The 16,642-nt window shown below is 36.3% G+C and overlaps 1 protein-coding gene across 15 annotated transcripts in view; it reads left to right on the top strand.

The window, feature by feature from the left end:
* DTNB (dystrobrevin beta) overlaps window positions 1–16,642 on the top strand; it is a 256,744-nt gene that overhangs the window by 79,712 nt on the left and 160,390 nt on the right. For all 15 annotated transcript variants that reach the window (XR_013441625.1, XM_078056068.1, XM_078056065.1 and 12 more), the window contains 2 exons: window positions 4,347–4,432; window positions 13,903–14,057. Coding sequence is in view for 14 of the 15 variants with exons in the window: in XM_078056068.1 (XP_077912194.1) it covers window positions 4,347–4,432; window positions 13,903–14,057 (241 nt within the window). In the remaining variant the exon portion in view is untranslated. The remainder of the gene's footprint in view (window positions 1–4,346; window positions 4,433–13,902; window positions 14,058–16,642) is intronic.

Raw genomic sequence — 16,642 nt, 5'->3', positions numbered from 1 at the left:
GGGCTGCTTGATCTGAGACCAGCCATAGAGACTATTAATAATCCTAATGAGTGGAAAAGGATACAAGTGCTGATTCAGGTCAATTGAGAAGGATATTGTTATCCCATATTTGAATATAAGACTTTCTGAATCTAGAACGAATATTTGCATTTGAGCTGAGTTAAAGAATATTTGAATAAGGGATGGGAAGTGTTGTAAATATTAATGTTTCTAAAGCATTTTGAAGATTAGGAAAAAAGTGTTACTATAATAATTTTCAGAAGTAAAGGTGTCATAGTACCCATTGCGCCCTGCCATGTGGCATTTATTGATGGGCATTTATCAATAACAGAGTTGGCTTTGACCTGACTCTCTTGCCAGTATGCTGGGCTGTGCTACACTCTCCCGTTTGCACAAATGGCCTCAGTTTCTCAGTTTCTTCTTTGCAGCAGGAATAGATCTCATTTTTTGTCTTTGAAGGAAGAACGTGAGATTCGGAGATAGAGTTATACAATCACAATATGATTTATTCTCTTTCATCTTTTATTATGTCCTTTGATTTATCATTACCTGCAAAATAAAAGCTAAAGTCTTAGTCCTGCCTTCAAAGTTCTGTGTTGGTAGTTCTCAGCTCTGGGTGCATATCAAAATAACCCGAGAAACTGTTTAAAAATACCAAGCACGGGGTGGGATTTAGGCATCTGGATTTTTGTATCCACATTCATGAGGGATACCAACTTGTTTTCTTTTGTTGTAATGGATTATTGTGTTTTTGGTATCAAAATAATGCAGGTCTCATAAAAGATTTGGGAAGTGTTTCTCCTTTTTTTATGCCCTCAAAGAGTTAGCATAGAAATGCAATTATTTCTTCTTTAAATGTTTAGAATTCACCAGCATCGCTTTCTGCATGAGGAGCTTTCTTTTTTGGAAGGCTTAAAAATACAGATTTAGTTTCTGTGATGGATATGGGCCTATTGAGGAGACCTGTTTGTTCTTGCATGAACTGTAATGGTTGGTGTTTTTCAAGGAGTGGTTTGTGTCTGTGCTGTTCTAATTTAAGTTGTTGAATTTATGGGCTTTATAATATTTCCTTATTTCTGTCATGTTTGTAGAATGCGTGGTTGATAACTGTTCTTTCATTCTTGATATTGGTAATTTGTGTCTTCTTTCTCTTTTTCTTAGTCAGTCTGGCTAGAGATTTATCAATATTATTGATTTATTCAGAGAACCAGCTTTTGGTTTCATTAATTTTTCTCAGTTGTTTTTCTGTTTTTAATTTCACTGGTTTCTGCTCTTAAGCATATTATTTTTTCCCTTTTGCTTGTTTTGGGTTTAATTTGTTGTTCTTTTTCTAGTGTCTTAAGATTATTGAATTGAGAACCATCTTTTCTAGCATAAGCATGTTTAATACTTAAAGTGAAAAGTGTCCACCTTGCCATGCTTTCCTTTGGCTGCCTTCTTTCCACCCTGGATGCAACCAGTGTTCTATTTTTCAACATCCTTTCCCAGAATGCTAGATAGCATTACAGCAGTTATTTTATTCCATGCTTTGCCTTTTTTTTTTTAACTTGGTAATCTATCTTGTATATAATTCTTTATCTTTCATATATTATTTTTCATTCTTTTTTATGATAGCATAAATAGCCAGTCTTCTATTAATGGGCATTTAAGGATAGGGCCTGGGTCTTGGTATTTTTAATATTTTTATTCTTTTTATGCATTTTATTATTAATTTTATGCATGCAGTTTATATATCTTAAATGTCTTTTAACCTGTGGGTTTCCCTTCATTTTCCACCTTAAACCATTAGCTGGGTCCAGTAATGGTAACCTTCACTTTCCCAGGATTTATTTTTTAAACAGTTTTTATTGAGAATTAGAAAATGACTACAGAAAGATAGTAAATGAAGTCCAGTGTAATGTGGCACTGGGAAGCAGATGCCCCTCGTAGGTTCTCTGGTGGCTGAGGGACAGAGTACTGTCAGCATCTGGGGGCCCCTGGTGTGGTCCTTTCTGTGTCACCCCTTTCCATTCTCCCAGAGGTAATCGATATCCTGATTTTTATGGAAACCTCTTCTAAGATTAATTTTTTACTTTCTTCTGGATATTCTCACATCATGAAATCGGTGTCTGCAAAAAAACGTTTGGGCAAGTTTACCTTAAAAAATGTTGTTTGCTGTGCATCAGGGCTTCATCTATACTGTTGGTGAGCACTTCCTCTTTGTTCTCACTCTGCTGGTCACCAGGCACGACTCCTCGCACTCTGGACTTCAGGAATGTTCTCTCTCGTTGCTTCATCTTTCTGGGCCGCTTTACTTCAGGTTAGAAACCGCATCCCTCATGGTTCTTAGCTGTAAGCAATAGAAACCATCTCTGGCTAATCTGTTAAAAGGATATGCGTGACCCACAGACTCTCTGAGAAGGTTGGGAAAGTGGGCTTGATGACCACACTGCCCAGAAAAATATCTCAAAATTTTGTCACAAAACGGGTCTCGTGAAGACACCTCTGCACCTCTCTGGGGCACAGATATTGTTGCCTGTGCTCCGAATGCCACTGCCGCTGGGCTGGGGACCTGCCGGAGGAATCCGCCTCTGCTGCCTCAGGAAGCTGCATGTAACCCCTCTGGGTGTGGCCACCCTTGCAGGTGGACTCTTTGGAGTTCCTGCTTCTAAAAGCTAATCATTTTCTATGTGGGCTCGAGTGGGTGCATCTTATTGGTGGAACTTGGGGCATGTGCCCATGTCTTAGTGTTGAAGAAAAATGGGAAAGCAAACAAGTGAGGTTTTCTTTTTTTCTTTCTTCACACTTTGGTGGTGGGACATGTATTGGTCTCAGAAGATAGGGCATGCTTAAATATACACGTGGCATTTGGATGGTTGGTGACCAAAAAGAAATGTCCACTGTAAAAGTTCTGTATCAGTCTTAGAAATCCATTCCTTTTAATAGTTGATGTTCTTTATAGCTCCTCATGTTGCTTATACAGTACAGTAGGTCTTTGACATGGGCATGTTGCTTATATTGGCAGGTGCCATAAAAGATATGGAGCAGTGTCTGCATTTCTAAAGAACTACATATTTAAAAACCCGATCCTGGGGTGCCTGGCTGGCTCAGTCAGTAGGCCATGCAACTCTTGATCTCCGGGTTGTAAGTTTGAGCCCCATGTTGGGTGTAGAGATCACTTACAAATAAAATCTTTAAAAGATAAAATAAAATAAAAACCCCATCCTAATTTTAGCTAATTGCAGGGATTCCTGTTTTATCTTATGAATAAACTTAATGAGTTTAATAGTTGAAAATCAGACTGTAACAAACATTAGTATTTCCTGGAGATCTTTTCACTGTGAACCTTCAGGTTTATAGACCATTTGCCTTTTCCAGGTGTCATCTTACTGTATAAAAGTTTTGGAAAATGGAAGACACTCTATTAGGACCATCAGTAAAGATAAATAGAATGACACTTGCTTTTCAAAACCAAGATGATGTAGTTCTCATTATTGTAAAGCTGTTTTACTCTTACTGTGACACTTTGTACGCACAAGCTTTATAAAATGAACACAAAAGCCCATTGTTCATTTGCATGTGATGACTTTAAAAGCTGGCTAATGATGTTTTCACCTGCTGTGAGCAAGGGCGTGGCTGGCTGGCTGGAGCAGTGGACATGTCGGGTCAGGGGGGCTTGCTGACATTGCTTTGGCTCTGCAGATGATGTACAGCACTGTTTTGGATAATTCATGTATGTTCTATATTTCATCTTTCCAGTCACTGAAAAAGAATTCATATTCCTATTCTTTCCCCTTCACTTTTCTCACAGTGGTAGTATGGGAAGATCTGAGACAGATCAAGCTTCTTAGGATAAACACATGGTAACATAAGGTTGTCACAGTAAAAACAAAGATGAATGTAAAATAAAATCTTTAGAGCAGTGTGCACCCTGTGGATTGAGTACATAACAATAAACTGTTGTTATCATGGTGGGAGGACACATTTCTGAATTATTCAGGCCAGGTGGTGCCTCAGTTTTGAATACTAAAAACAACTCAGCTGTGGATTTCATAGGCTAAATTGATAGGAAATTTACTTCTGGTTCATCCATTTGGCCTCTGTGTACAGAGCCAGTAGAAATTTCTTTGCAGAATGTTTGTAAAGCTCCTTTCCAAATAACTCAGGTAGTTTTAACCCTGTTTACCTAACATACACGAGGCCTTAATTCTGCAAAGGAAAAAAATCCAAGGTTTCTAAAAATCCAAGGTAATATTGTAGCATATAAAGGTAAGGGCCAGCTTACTAATTGCTTGATATTTAGTGATACCTTTGATTACTTTTGTGGTTCCAGATAGCAATTGTTTCTAATATAATTTATTTTGCAGTGAGGGCCGAGGCAAGCTGACCGTATTTTCAGTTAAAGCTATGTTAGCAACCATGTGTGGTGGAAAAATGCTGGACAAACTGAGATGTAAGTACTTCCATATTATTTGAAAGATTGTATTTTCAAATCAGGACGTTTGAACAGTTTTAAATTAATGTTTTCAGAATTTTGGATGTTGCTGTATTGAACTTTTTTGTTTTTACTACATCATTCACTTTGTAGCAACTGGCTCGGAGTATTTAAGTTATGCCGCCTACTGTTGAGATGGAAAAATTGGTTCAACTAATTTGTTTAGGTTTTTTTTGTTTTTTGTTTTTTTTGAAATAAAGCAACGAAACTAAAGAGATTCAGAACAGTAATGTTGACCTTGAAAAAAGTCTTTTAAAAATGTTTTCCATATTATCAAAAATTTTGCTTGGAGATGATTGTTGAGTGCTTTTAGTTAGGAAATAAATGTGACTATTTTTACCAGGTTTGGTCAAGATTAGCCCTCTTTAAAATAAATTTATTCTTCAACAGGTGATATTTGCTGTGATTAAACTTTTCCTTAGTAGCTTAGAGTTAAGCACAGTTATTTAGAAATTTAGAGCCTGTTTTTTTGTTCATTTTTCCTAAATTTTTTCCTACTGTTGGCCATTTTGTCATTTTACTGTTCCTTAGATACTATAAGATTAAATGAAATCAAATGAGGTGAAATTCACAGTTATGAATTTTTTTGCATGTGGTTTTCATTTATTCATTAGTTACTAACTGCCTAAGATATGCCAAGCATTGTTCTAACTGCTTTACATATATTTTCTCACTGAATGCTTAAAATTTCTTTGAGCAGCAGGTGGTATATTCTCCATTTTATAGATGAGTTAACTGAGGGGGTGAAGCTGGGATTTCAACTCAGGCTGTCTAGCTTCATAGCCCTGTCCTGAGCTACTTTGTTGTACTCCGTATACTAATCCTGTAATGGGAGGCACACTCGTGATACAGCACAGTGATCAAAGTGCCATGTTGTAAGGAAGAAACTCTGGCAGGTTTCAGGGAGGTGAGATTGAACCTCTGGGTTTTAATGAAGTGTTGAGATACCCTATGAATTGCTCTGTTGAAGAAACTGGGTCATCTGTCCTATAGCATTTCTCATGGACTAGATTTTGATGATTGCATCCCCATGATGTTCTTCTGTGTCCTACATTTTTTGTGTTAATTGAAAGATATAGAGGCTTGGTCGGATTTAAGCACAGGCTTTTGGGCAAGATGACTTGATAGGTGTATTTATTTTCTGTGCATTTTCTTACATGTTACCATGACATTGGAAGCTGGAAAGCTGGATGGTTCACCGGATATAGATATAAATATTCTAAAGGAAGGTCTTAGATAATCTATGTTTGGTCAGCTGTTATCTGGTTTATCTTCATTTCAAAATCAGCTGCAATGTAAAACAAATTTTTAGTAATAAAACTTCCAGTTTTATTAAATACTCTTCTGAGTATTTTTCACATGGTATCTCAAAATATTACTCTTTTAGGCTAAAATTTTTTAGTATTTTCTTAATTCTAGCATGGTGTTTTTCTGAGGAAGATAATATAATATGGATGAAATTATATTTCATTCAAACACAAAGAAAAAGAAACCTGGAATTTTATCTGTTTTTAATGATGATGACACCAGGTAAAGAATATACATTGCTATCTTTGTTAGTATTGGAGAAGGTGGCTGAAAAATGGAAAACTGATGATATAACCGCATTGTAGGTAACTCTGGAGTCTGTAAGTTTCTATGATTAAATCTGCTACATTTACATCGAGCTGGGACCTGGCACATAGTAAGTGTCAAAATTTTGCCAAATATCAATAGTTGATTGAGTACTAAAATTATTGCAATTCTCTTTTGTAACTGTTGGAGAAAAAGTGCAAATTTTAGTATTGTGTGAAATGTGGAAGGGATCCAGGTGATGGCAGGGTTTTTTGTTTTGTTTTGTTTTGTTTTTTTAACGTGGATTTTTAACTTCTTGGAGGAACACAAGTGACCAGTATTCAAGTGACACAAAGGACACGTGCCCAGGCCAATGTGACATGTCAGTGTGCTCAGAATGCCAGATCATTGCACATCAGATATGGATTGATGAGATACCAGCCATGCTAGCTCACTAATTACCATGTTTATATCATGCAGATAGATTTAAAATCGTCTTTATGTTCAAAATTACGGTTTCTTTACCATCTGTAGCTCTGTTTCATTATTTTTGTTGTACTAATTATCTTGGCTCGAGAATGAGATGTTTAACGTAAGTAAAATTTTCAGGTATTGAAGCCTATCACCACTTCTTAATTTTAGTCATCCAGAGTGGAAACCAGTTTACATGTGGTCTATCCGTCTTGTTTTATACAGAGCTCACGAGTTATAATTTACATATTTTTCATAGCTCAGGGATGTCATCCTCTGGTGCATTTGGGGCTAATTGTGAGGCTCTGGGTTTCTTGTCCCTTCTGATGTTTTTAGACGACTGCTTTCTCGGTTCTTGAGCTTTTTGTTGGTGGTGGCAGCAGGGGTGATGGTGTGTGTGTCCCCTTTATCACTGGTAAATGTGACAGGATTATCAGAGTATCAGTCTCTAGAAATCTCTCTTTGCTTCTGATTTACATTTAATATGGAGAAAACATAAGCAAACTTCTGCGCATTTTATTTAAGGTATGAGTGTAAGTGACGACTGGAGCTTTTGTAGTGGGATTGGCAGTTTGGCTGTTGTAGGAATCCTTTTCTCCCTGGCTTTCAGGTCACAGCTGTGTCCTGCTTAGTTGAGATGGCTGAATAATAGCGTAGACAGAAGTGAGCCAGAACACTGTACTGTAATATCCAGTGACATTTGCTCACTTTCTTCTCTCAGCTTGTTCCACTGACTTTGGTCTCACTTTGTCCATCTTCCTGCCCCTGACCGCACTTCCTGCTGTTACCTCTGTTAACGTTCCTTTTAAATGAGGTTTTCATGTTTATGGAATACAACTTAGTGTTTCTACTTTTCTTCCCTTTATTTTGATCTTTCTGCATTTTACCTCTTATTTTAGATTTCTTTTTCCTGTAATTTTCTCCCCTCCCCCTTTTTTATTTGGTATATTTTTTGTTTGCTTGTTTTGGGGTCAAGATAGCATTTAGAACAACTTAACCACTATTTGTACTGTAAGCTTGAAACATTTCTTGATTAGATTTTTCAGGTCTCTCTTAAGACAATTTCTGTCCCCAGCTAGCACTCATTTATAGAAATAATTCACTTTTGTGGCCATTAGGGACTATATCCTAGATTCACAGTTAACTTAGGGTCAGATTCTAAATACCAATGATTTAAAATCAGAATACAGACTTTAATTATAAGCATGATCAAAGCAGTAATGTCAGAAACCCTAAAAAATAACTCAGAGAACAAAATTTACAGACTGTAAAGCCCATTATTTATGATTTGTCATTTAATTGTCATTTAATTTATGTGATTTATTTATTTTGTCCATTTCTGCTATTCGTTTTCTAGGAAACTTAGTCTCTTATTCAGACCTCATCTATCTTGCATTAAAAGATAGGAGCAGATGATTCATGTAGTTTATTTTTAAATTTTTTAAAAACCTGGTGTAACCATTTTGAAGGACAGTCTAACAGTATGTATCAGGAAGGCTATAAAAATATCCATATCCATTGACTCAGTCTATTTGTTGAGTTTACCCGGGGGAATTAATCAGAGTGCACCCTAAATTTTATGTATATTTGCTATGACATTTTTTATAATACGCGAAAACTTGAAAGAGCTTCAGTGTCCAAAACTCAGAGCTCGGTTATAGCTCGGGATACCCCTCATGACTGAATATAATGTCCTCAAAAACGTGTTTCAGATCAAAATGCATAAATGTAATATAGTTTTAGACAAAAATTTGTTATGCATATAGAAAAAGAAATAGTATACCAAAATGATAACAGGTATTTTTTTCTGGATTGTAGCATAAGAATGTTTTTGTAATAATATTTTGCATGTTTTTGATAGACCACACTTTGAATAGCTGGAGAAGAGATGATCTGAGGTGCTGTTTGTGCCCAGAACTGGCAGTTCTCACCGACATTTCGATTGCTTGCTTCCTTGCAGACTGTAGAGGGGCCATCCTTTGCAGCTATAATTAACAGATTCACCTGTTCAAAATTTAGCCTCCTCTGCAATAATAGTCTTTTCACTGGCTGTCACTGCAGAGTTACCCTGGCTGGTTTCTGCTAACCATCCCTTCTCGTCATTAGACAGAAATGACTCTTTCATCTGAATGAGTGATGTCCACATTTGCATTTCTCATATAACCAAAATGTTCTAGAACTGGAAGCAAGTAAAAGAGATAAGTCCCAAATCAGTATTTTATCAATAAGAAGAAAAAGAAAAACAAAACCAAGGGAGGCCTTGAGACTTGTCTGAAGTAGTTACTGACTGAGTCAGCTCTACGGAGAGGCCCAAGGCATGCTGACTCCCAGCCTTCAGCCTCACTCTGACTCACTGAAGGATGTAGGAATATTCATGAGTTTGGGAATAAAATATTCACTTGGATTTGGTTACGTATAGGTACTTATAAACATGCAGATGTATATACATGTTTTTGTGGGTTAGATTACTTACTTGGCAGAAAGATGATAGGCGGGAAGAGTCAGTTGCCAGAGAAAGCTAACATATAAAAGGAAATGGTATTCTGTTTATTGACTTGACTCTATTGTAAACAAGCCTATCATCTTGCAAAAACATGTGATTGGTTACGTGGGGAGAAAAAAAGAGTGGATAGATGCAGTGAGTAAAACCAGGATCATTATCACCAGAAAAAGAAAACAAAATTGAAACATATGTGATGATGGTAGAATACTAGCATTGTTTTGCCATTATACAAAGGACAGAATATATTTTAAAGTGTGTATACATAAGCATTTAGGGACTTGATTGTGGGTATTTCACAAGGGAGAAAGCCTACATTTTTATCTGGAAACAACTAATGGGGAATTAGCATACCTTCTTTCAGAAGTGTATAAATAGAAAGAGAATTACTGGGGAAATTAACCAGCGTTCTGGGGAGTAATTTAGTCCCTTAATGCCAGAGGGGTTGAGGGCTTTAATTAGAGGATTAGTTTAATTTTTTATTAAATTTATTGTCTTTTATTTATTTCTTTGGTAAGATCTTTTTATTTGTGTATAGTAAATCACACTAACTTTCATTGTTATACTTCATTTAAGATAAAAAAAATTAGCAGTAATTTTATACCATTTTTCTTACAGATAAAAGAAGCCTAATCTTTAAAAAAAAATATATATGTACTGTTGTAAACCAGTAACTCAGGAAATAATCAGTTACTTCACTATGCTTTCAATCTGGGGTCTAGCAGTATTTCTCTTATTAAATCAAACAAAGAAACATGTTTCTGCTTGTCTCTTGTAAATGTAATATGGCCGTATTATGTTATAGTTTTTTTTTAATGAATTTTTAAAAAATTGATTACTCTAAATATATTTTATGACATGGTAACCAAGTGTAACAGAAAATAATACTTTTTTGAAGGGAGATGTTAGTCATTTTATTATCCAGTCACTCCCTTTTATTACTCTGAATGAGTCAGGTGTAGATTTGTCAGTGCAGTGGATACACAGATGTTTTGTGATTGTGGAACTGTAGATAGCTGTATTTATGTACTTGGTAGCATTAGTTTTCCGTCTTGAATATTTCCACCTTTTAGTTAGTGAGCACAACCTAATCACATGCTAGTTTATCAGTTATTAATACACTGAGTGGCAACAAAAAACTTAACTAACAGTGGCTGAAACACATTGGGATTTATTTTTCTCCTGTAAAAATAAGTCCAAAGGCTGGTAAGTCAGAGTTGGTACCATGACTGAAGGATGTTGTCAGAGACTCAGGTTCCATCCTCTTGTCCTGCTCTGCCATGTAGCTTTCCTCCTTACGATCTTAAGTGATTGCTGGATGGGCCTCACATTCTCTTTCCAGGCAGAAAGAAGAAAGAAATGCCTCTCTCAGGAAAGCAGAAGCATTCCCAGAAATCCACTTTTAGGGTTACATTGTGCAAAAGAGACACAGGGTTCACCTGGGAAGCAAGCAGGGGAAAATAGGTATTGAGTAGTTACACACCTCACCACATCCCATACTGACCCTTTGTTTTCATTCAGGTTATTTTCCTCATTATAAGAATAGAACCCAGCTATTTCAAAATGAAGTCACTATGCGCTCCCCTCCTTAAGGGCATCAATTTTTCATATAATTGGCAATATCTTCAAAGCTCTGTATCTTGAGCTGTGGCCCAGTACTCTGGTTCTAACTGCCTGCAGGGTGGTTCTACCTGGACATTTGCTGGTTGGTTCAAATATACTTATGTACAAAGCTAAGTATCTTTGTCTTCATTTTCTTTTTTTCAGTCAGGATTTTCAGCATTTTCCCATACTAGAAACTTAGAATAATCCTAACTTCTTAAATTCCTTTATTCCCTAATCCAATTTGCCATCAGCCGTAGTTTCCTGCATTGAAATATCTTGGAGGTGACCCTGACCCCCCCCCCCCCACTGTCACTGCTGAAGTTCACACACTCCCTACCTCATTTGTGCATCATTCACAGGGTTTACTAGCTGATTTCTCCAATCCTGTTCTTCCTCTTTTATCCATTCTGCTGGTCACTAATAGTCTAATTTTATTAAAACTTAGTTTTCTTAAATATTTCTCCCCTATGTAAGAGTTTTTAAGCCAAATTCAAAGTGCTTTCTCTTTCAAAGCTTTCTTTCATACCAGATACTTTTCTTATTCTGTCTTTATTTCCCTTTATTTCTCAAACTAAATTATCTTTCTTGTTGAAGAATGCACTCAGTGCACTGTTTCCTGCTTACCTCCCCTAACAAATACTAGTGGCCATAGAAAGTTTCCCCCTCTTCTCTGGTTGTGTCCCCCAGTCCCCACTTCCAACCTGTTTTGATCTCGTCGTTCCAAGCTCTACCTTTCAAGGCCTACCTTCTAAATTCCTTTCTTTTCGATCCTTCTTGACAGTTGCTGCCTCTGTGTTTTCATAGCTGTTCTAAACTATATTTTGAAGAAGCTGTGTGGTACGATGGGATTGCTTTGAAGTCAGAGAAGTGTAACTTTATTTTTTTTTTTTTTTTTTTTTTTTTTTTATTTATTTGCGAGAGAGAATGAGAGACAGCATGAGAGGGAGGAGGGTCAGAGGGAGAACCAGACTCCCTGCTGAGCCGGGAGCCTGATGTGGGACTCGATCCCGGGACTCCAGGATCATGACCTGAGCCGAAGGCAGTCGCTTAACCAACTGAGCCACCCAGGCGCCCCGAGAAGTGTAACTTTAGATCTTGACTTAGCTACTTACCAACTTTTTAGTCATAAGCAAGTTAACCTTTCTAAGCTAGTTTCTTTATCTGTACAGTTTAAATAATTACATGTACACACATACGCCTTACCTTCTTGTGAGTGTAAAATGAGGTAATGTTTAGTAATGTATAGTAGCACTTAGTATTAGGGATCATAGCTTGAAAACAAAAACCCAGGATAATAGTGTCTTAAACAAAGTTGAAGTTTATTTTTCTTTTATATAAAAGAAGTCTAGGGTTAGGTAGTCCAGGGCTGATATGGTAGTTCATCTGGGACCTAGGCTTTCTCTACCTTAGTTTTCTATCCTTCAAGAGTATCAAAATTGTAATTACCACATAGTCCAAGGCGGCTGCTGGAGCTCCAGCCATCATAACTACATTTCAGATAGCAAAAGGAGGAAGAGCATGAGGGGGGAAAAAGGGCCTGCCTTCCAGCTTAGTCAGCTTTCCTTAACCAGCTTTCCTGGAAGTCCTTCACAACCATTCTAATGATAGTCTCATTGGCTAGTACTTAGTCACATGACCACCACTTGCTAAAAGGAGGCTGTACATTTTAGTCTCTTAGTTATTGGGTACATTGTTGCACGAAGCAAAATTAATGTTCTATTACTAAGAAAGAAGGAGATAATGTTGGGTGGCTATAGGCAGCCTCAGCCATGGTTACTTGTAACTTTGTGGTGCTTGACAAATAATGAGGCTTAACAAGTATCTTTATGCCTCTATTCTTTCTGTTCCACTTAGTGTCAATTTAGTGCTTTATTCCTCTTTACTTCAGATGTATCATATTTTCAGCTACATTGAAAGTTTCTTGGGGGATAAAGACTGTATATCATAATTCTTTGTCATGTTTCACAACACCTAACAGAGTGCTTGGCATTTGGACCACACAGGAGGAACTTAGTATGTATTTGTTAAGTGATTGATTTTATTTTTCACTAGGACCACATAGTTCTTTTAGCCTCTCATTGAATCTCCCCACCCGCCATGAGTATTTAGTACTTTTTCTTCAACATCAAAGTAGCAGCTATCTAGAGAGGATGTACTGCAGGTTTTCATTCCTTTGATAATTTCCTGTTTTCTGATGCCTAAGAAGTTACTCTGTGGAGCTGATATTCTAACATTTTATCTTTCTTTGGTTAATGTATTTAAAATGTATTTGTTTTACACCTAGTGCTTCAGGATAAATACTTCAGATTAAACCTAAGGAATAATGCATATTTGTATGTAACATATATCAATTACATATATATTTCTAATACACTTATTCATTATGAATATATAGAATAAGACTTTTCAAAATGCCACTTTTGGCAAAGCCTCAGGAAATGATTTTTCTGTGCATATTTAATTCACTTATTTGTAAGGAAGCTCAATGGTTTGAAAAAAAAGCTTAGGTCACATTTCTTTGTCACATTGATTTTGAGCTGCTAGTGATTTTTCTTTTTCTCCCTGACCATGGATGAGAAGAGAGGAAGAGCTAACTGGAGAGAGGAGACTCTCTCCAAGAAGATAAAGAGGTAGTAAATACTGGAAATTTCTTTCCCATCTGCTTGAGTCAGACTTTATGGTAAAAATAAGATCTTACAGTATCAAAGTATCTTGGGATAGAAGAGTTTATAGGAGTTCTTTTTATTCTACTTTGGAACTCACTGAATGGAATATTTTAAACATGCTTTATGCTTGCTTCAAATTTATTCCTTCACAGGTATTCATTACATTATTAGCATATGAATATATAAATATAATACAATCTCATACCCCATAACCTATGTGCTAATATATTCATACACCCAAACGTGTATGTCTTATATAAACACATATATAAATTTTAAGAGATAAAGGCATGCTGCTACAAATTCTTCTTGGAACAAAGTTAGTTATAAATAAAATAAAAACCTTATCATCCAATTATGCGCAGTTAAAAAGAGTAGGTAGGTAGACCTACAGGAATGGTTATTTGGTTTGATGTTTAGGTATATATTAAGTATGTGGGAGAGAGGGGCCTGGTCAGTAAGTAACTATACAGTGTTAATAAGAAGGAGAATACATATTAACTAAAAATCATATTAGCTTTATGGTAATTTTTAATGATACTTTTTGACTTACACAAATGACATAGAGTCATTTATTTATAAAAAGTTGATGTTTCTTTCTAGTTTGACTTTATTTGGTTTTGTTCTCATAGATGTTTTCTCCCAGATGTCAGATTCCAATGGCTTAATGATATTTAGCAAGTTTGACCAGTTTCTGAAGGAAGTTCTGAAGCTCCCAACAGCTGTCTTTGAAGGGCCATCTTTTGGTTACACAGAGCACTCAGTCCGCACCTGTTTTCCACAGCAGGTAAGGACAGTTTTGTAAAATCTAGGACTAGAAGAGCGCTCATTCATCCCTCTACCTTGTGTCAGATTTGACTAGATTGCTTCTGGTCTAGGGACATAAAGTCTTGAGTAGGAGAGAAAAAAGAGCTTTAAGTGGGAGGGGCGTGAAAAAGAGGACATATAAAAAAATTCACCTGAGAATTCTGGTTTGGGGGAAAGGGGAGTCTTTCCTGAAAAATGATAACATATGAAATATTTTAAATTACTAAAATTTTAAAGAAAAGTGTTTAAGATGAAGTGTTTATATTATTGCTACTGGACATATATTACTCTCCTGAATGAGTTCTTTAAACTGTGAAATACAGGAATTTTGGTATAAAACTCTATACAATACTGGACCTTTTTTTCCTGAGCACTGAAGACAAGGAATGCTACACAGCTCCCAGCTGCCAGTTCAGAATCCCTCAACGGTACACTGCCGTTTTCATGTGAAGAAAAGATAGATTGGGTTTCTTCTTTATTTGTGTGTCCTTGTGCGATCCTACCCTTGAGGTTGTATGTGTGAATTCCTGAGATCTTAAAACTGTGCCTCAAATAACTCCAAGCAGGGTGGATGCTGATTGTAACTTCATTTATTCAGGTAGACATGAGATAAAAGGAGCTTCATGCTAAACTCAGAAATTATGGAAAGTGGGGAATTAAGAAAAAGTCTGTGTTAAAACTAATGAGTAAAAGATTAATGGAAGTAGGATATTGACATAGTCTGAAAGTATCTCCCCATAAGATGTTTTTTAATTATAAAAGGAAACATAGTAACCTTAGAAAGTTACGATATTGTGATAGAGAAACCTGTCAGATCCACATTAACCAAGTGATCAAAGTCCCTGTCCCCAGTAAAGGGGACAGACTGGTATCCCTGCCTCCTGATAGGATGCACTGAGAAGTACCCAGTATCCCTGCTGTGGTACTTGGGCCAGAAAAGCACAACCTGAGTCTCATATTCCTTTTTTTTTTCCTTTCCTTTTTTATGTTTGATTTTATTTTTTACAGTTTTATTGAGATGTAATTGACATAACATTGTAAAAGTTTAAGGTGTACAACATAATGATTGGATATTTGTATATATTGCAAAACAGTTATCCACCATAAATTTAATTAACATCTGGTGTGAGTCTCATTTTGAGGAAACATCTGACAAACCCAAATGAAGGGATTTCTACAAAATAACTGGCCTGTGCACTTTAAAAATGTCAATGTCATGAAAGACAAAAAAAGACTGAACTGTTCTATGTTACAGGAGTCTAAAGAGAGAAAAAAATGCAGTTTATGATCCAGGATTTTCTTTTGTTATAAAGGACATTATTGGGACATTTGAAAAAAATCTGAATAAATTTTGTAGACTAGATAATAGTATTTTGTCAATAAATGTTAATTTACTGATTTTGATGTTTGTATTAAATTAAGAGAATATCCTTGTTTTTAAAAAATGTGATCTGAGGTATTTAAGGGCAAAGGGTCATCCCTTCTGGAGTGTTAACATTTGAAGAATCTGGGTAAATGGGAAGTTTTTGGGTAACCTTCTTACAATCTTACAGTCTAAAATTATTTAAAAATAAGAAGTTAACATATAAAAAGAACAAATCTAAAGGTTTGAGAACTGAAAGTACATTGTAAACTAGATCCTCCTGACCTGTGATACTTTGATTCACAAGAGCCAAAACCAAGCACACACATACTTTTTTTTACATTTGAAGTTAAGAATTCCTATTTATCTGAATTCAGACTTTCAAACAATATTTTACAGTTTGTTTGGAGATTACTTATTAGCTTTAGCACCAAAAGTGGTACCCATAATACTGGTGAGTTATTTTTACCAAGCTCTGAGGAGATGTTCTTCCCAAATTTGTATGCACTTGGGCTGATTGTTTTTGTGGGAATTTGTCTCTATACGTTATTTTTTTTCCTCCGTGTAAATGACAATATCAGCCTTGAGCATATTAACAATAGCTGTGTGCTTCAGTTTATTCTAATAAAGTGTAGTTTGCACTTCCCCTCCCCAGCCTGAATATGCATTTTTAAATGATGTGAGGCTGTCCATACGCACCCTGGTACAGGAGAGTACTGCAGGTGTTAAAACGCCTGGAAGCAGTGTGAGTGGGGGTGGGTGTGATAAAGAAACTGCAAACACCTTTCATTTAGCACTCATCTCAACTGCTGCTACTTTCGTAGTACCGTTTCATCAAATGGTTGCCCCCACGATACTCGGGTAATCTTGTATAAGACGTACTTGTGGCTTTTCACACAAGATGCTTCTTGGAGGTCAGGCTAAAACTTGATCAAGTTCCGGAATGCTACCATTAAGTGTCAGAATGGGGAAGGCAATTTATATAAAGGCGTGTCCATGAAGAACAACATCTGACCAGTGGATGACAGTTATGTGGGGTGCTAAACCCAAAGTAACCTTTGATCTACTTGTCATCTGAGTACCATGATGAGACTCTAGTGTTGGAGCAGAAGTTTGAAATGTCGAAGAATATACAAAAATTTCCAACTGTTAATCCTAAGAATGCTATCTAGAATTCTCCGGATTACCTTATGACTTTATTA

Source organism: Halichoerus grypus, chromosome 10, assembly GCF_964656455.1.
Source record: "Halichoerus grypus chromosome 10, mHalGry1.hap1.1, whole genome shotgun sequence".
Lineage (NCBI taxonomy): Eukaryota > Metazoa > Chordata > Mammalia > Carnivora > Phocidae > Halichoerus > Halichoerus grypus.
The sequence above is the reverse complement of the archived record's forward strand: the minus strand, read 5'-3'. Positions and strand labels throughout refer to the sequence as shown.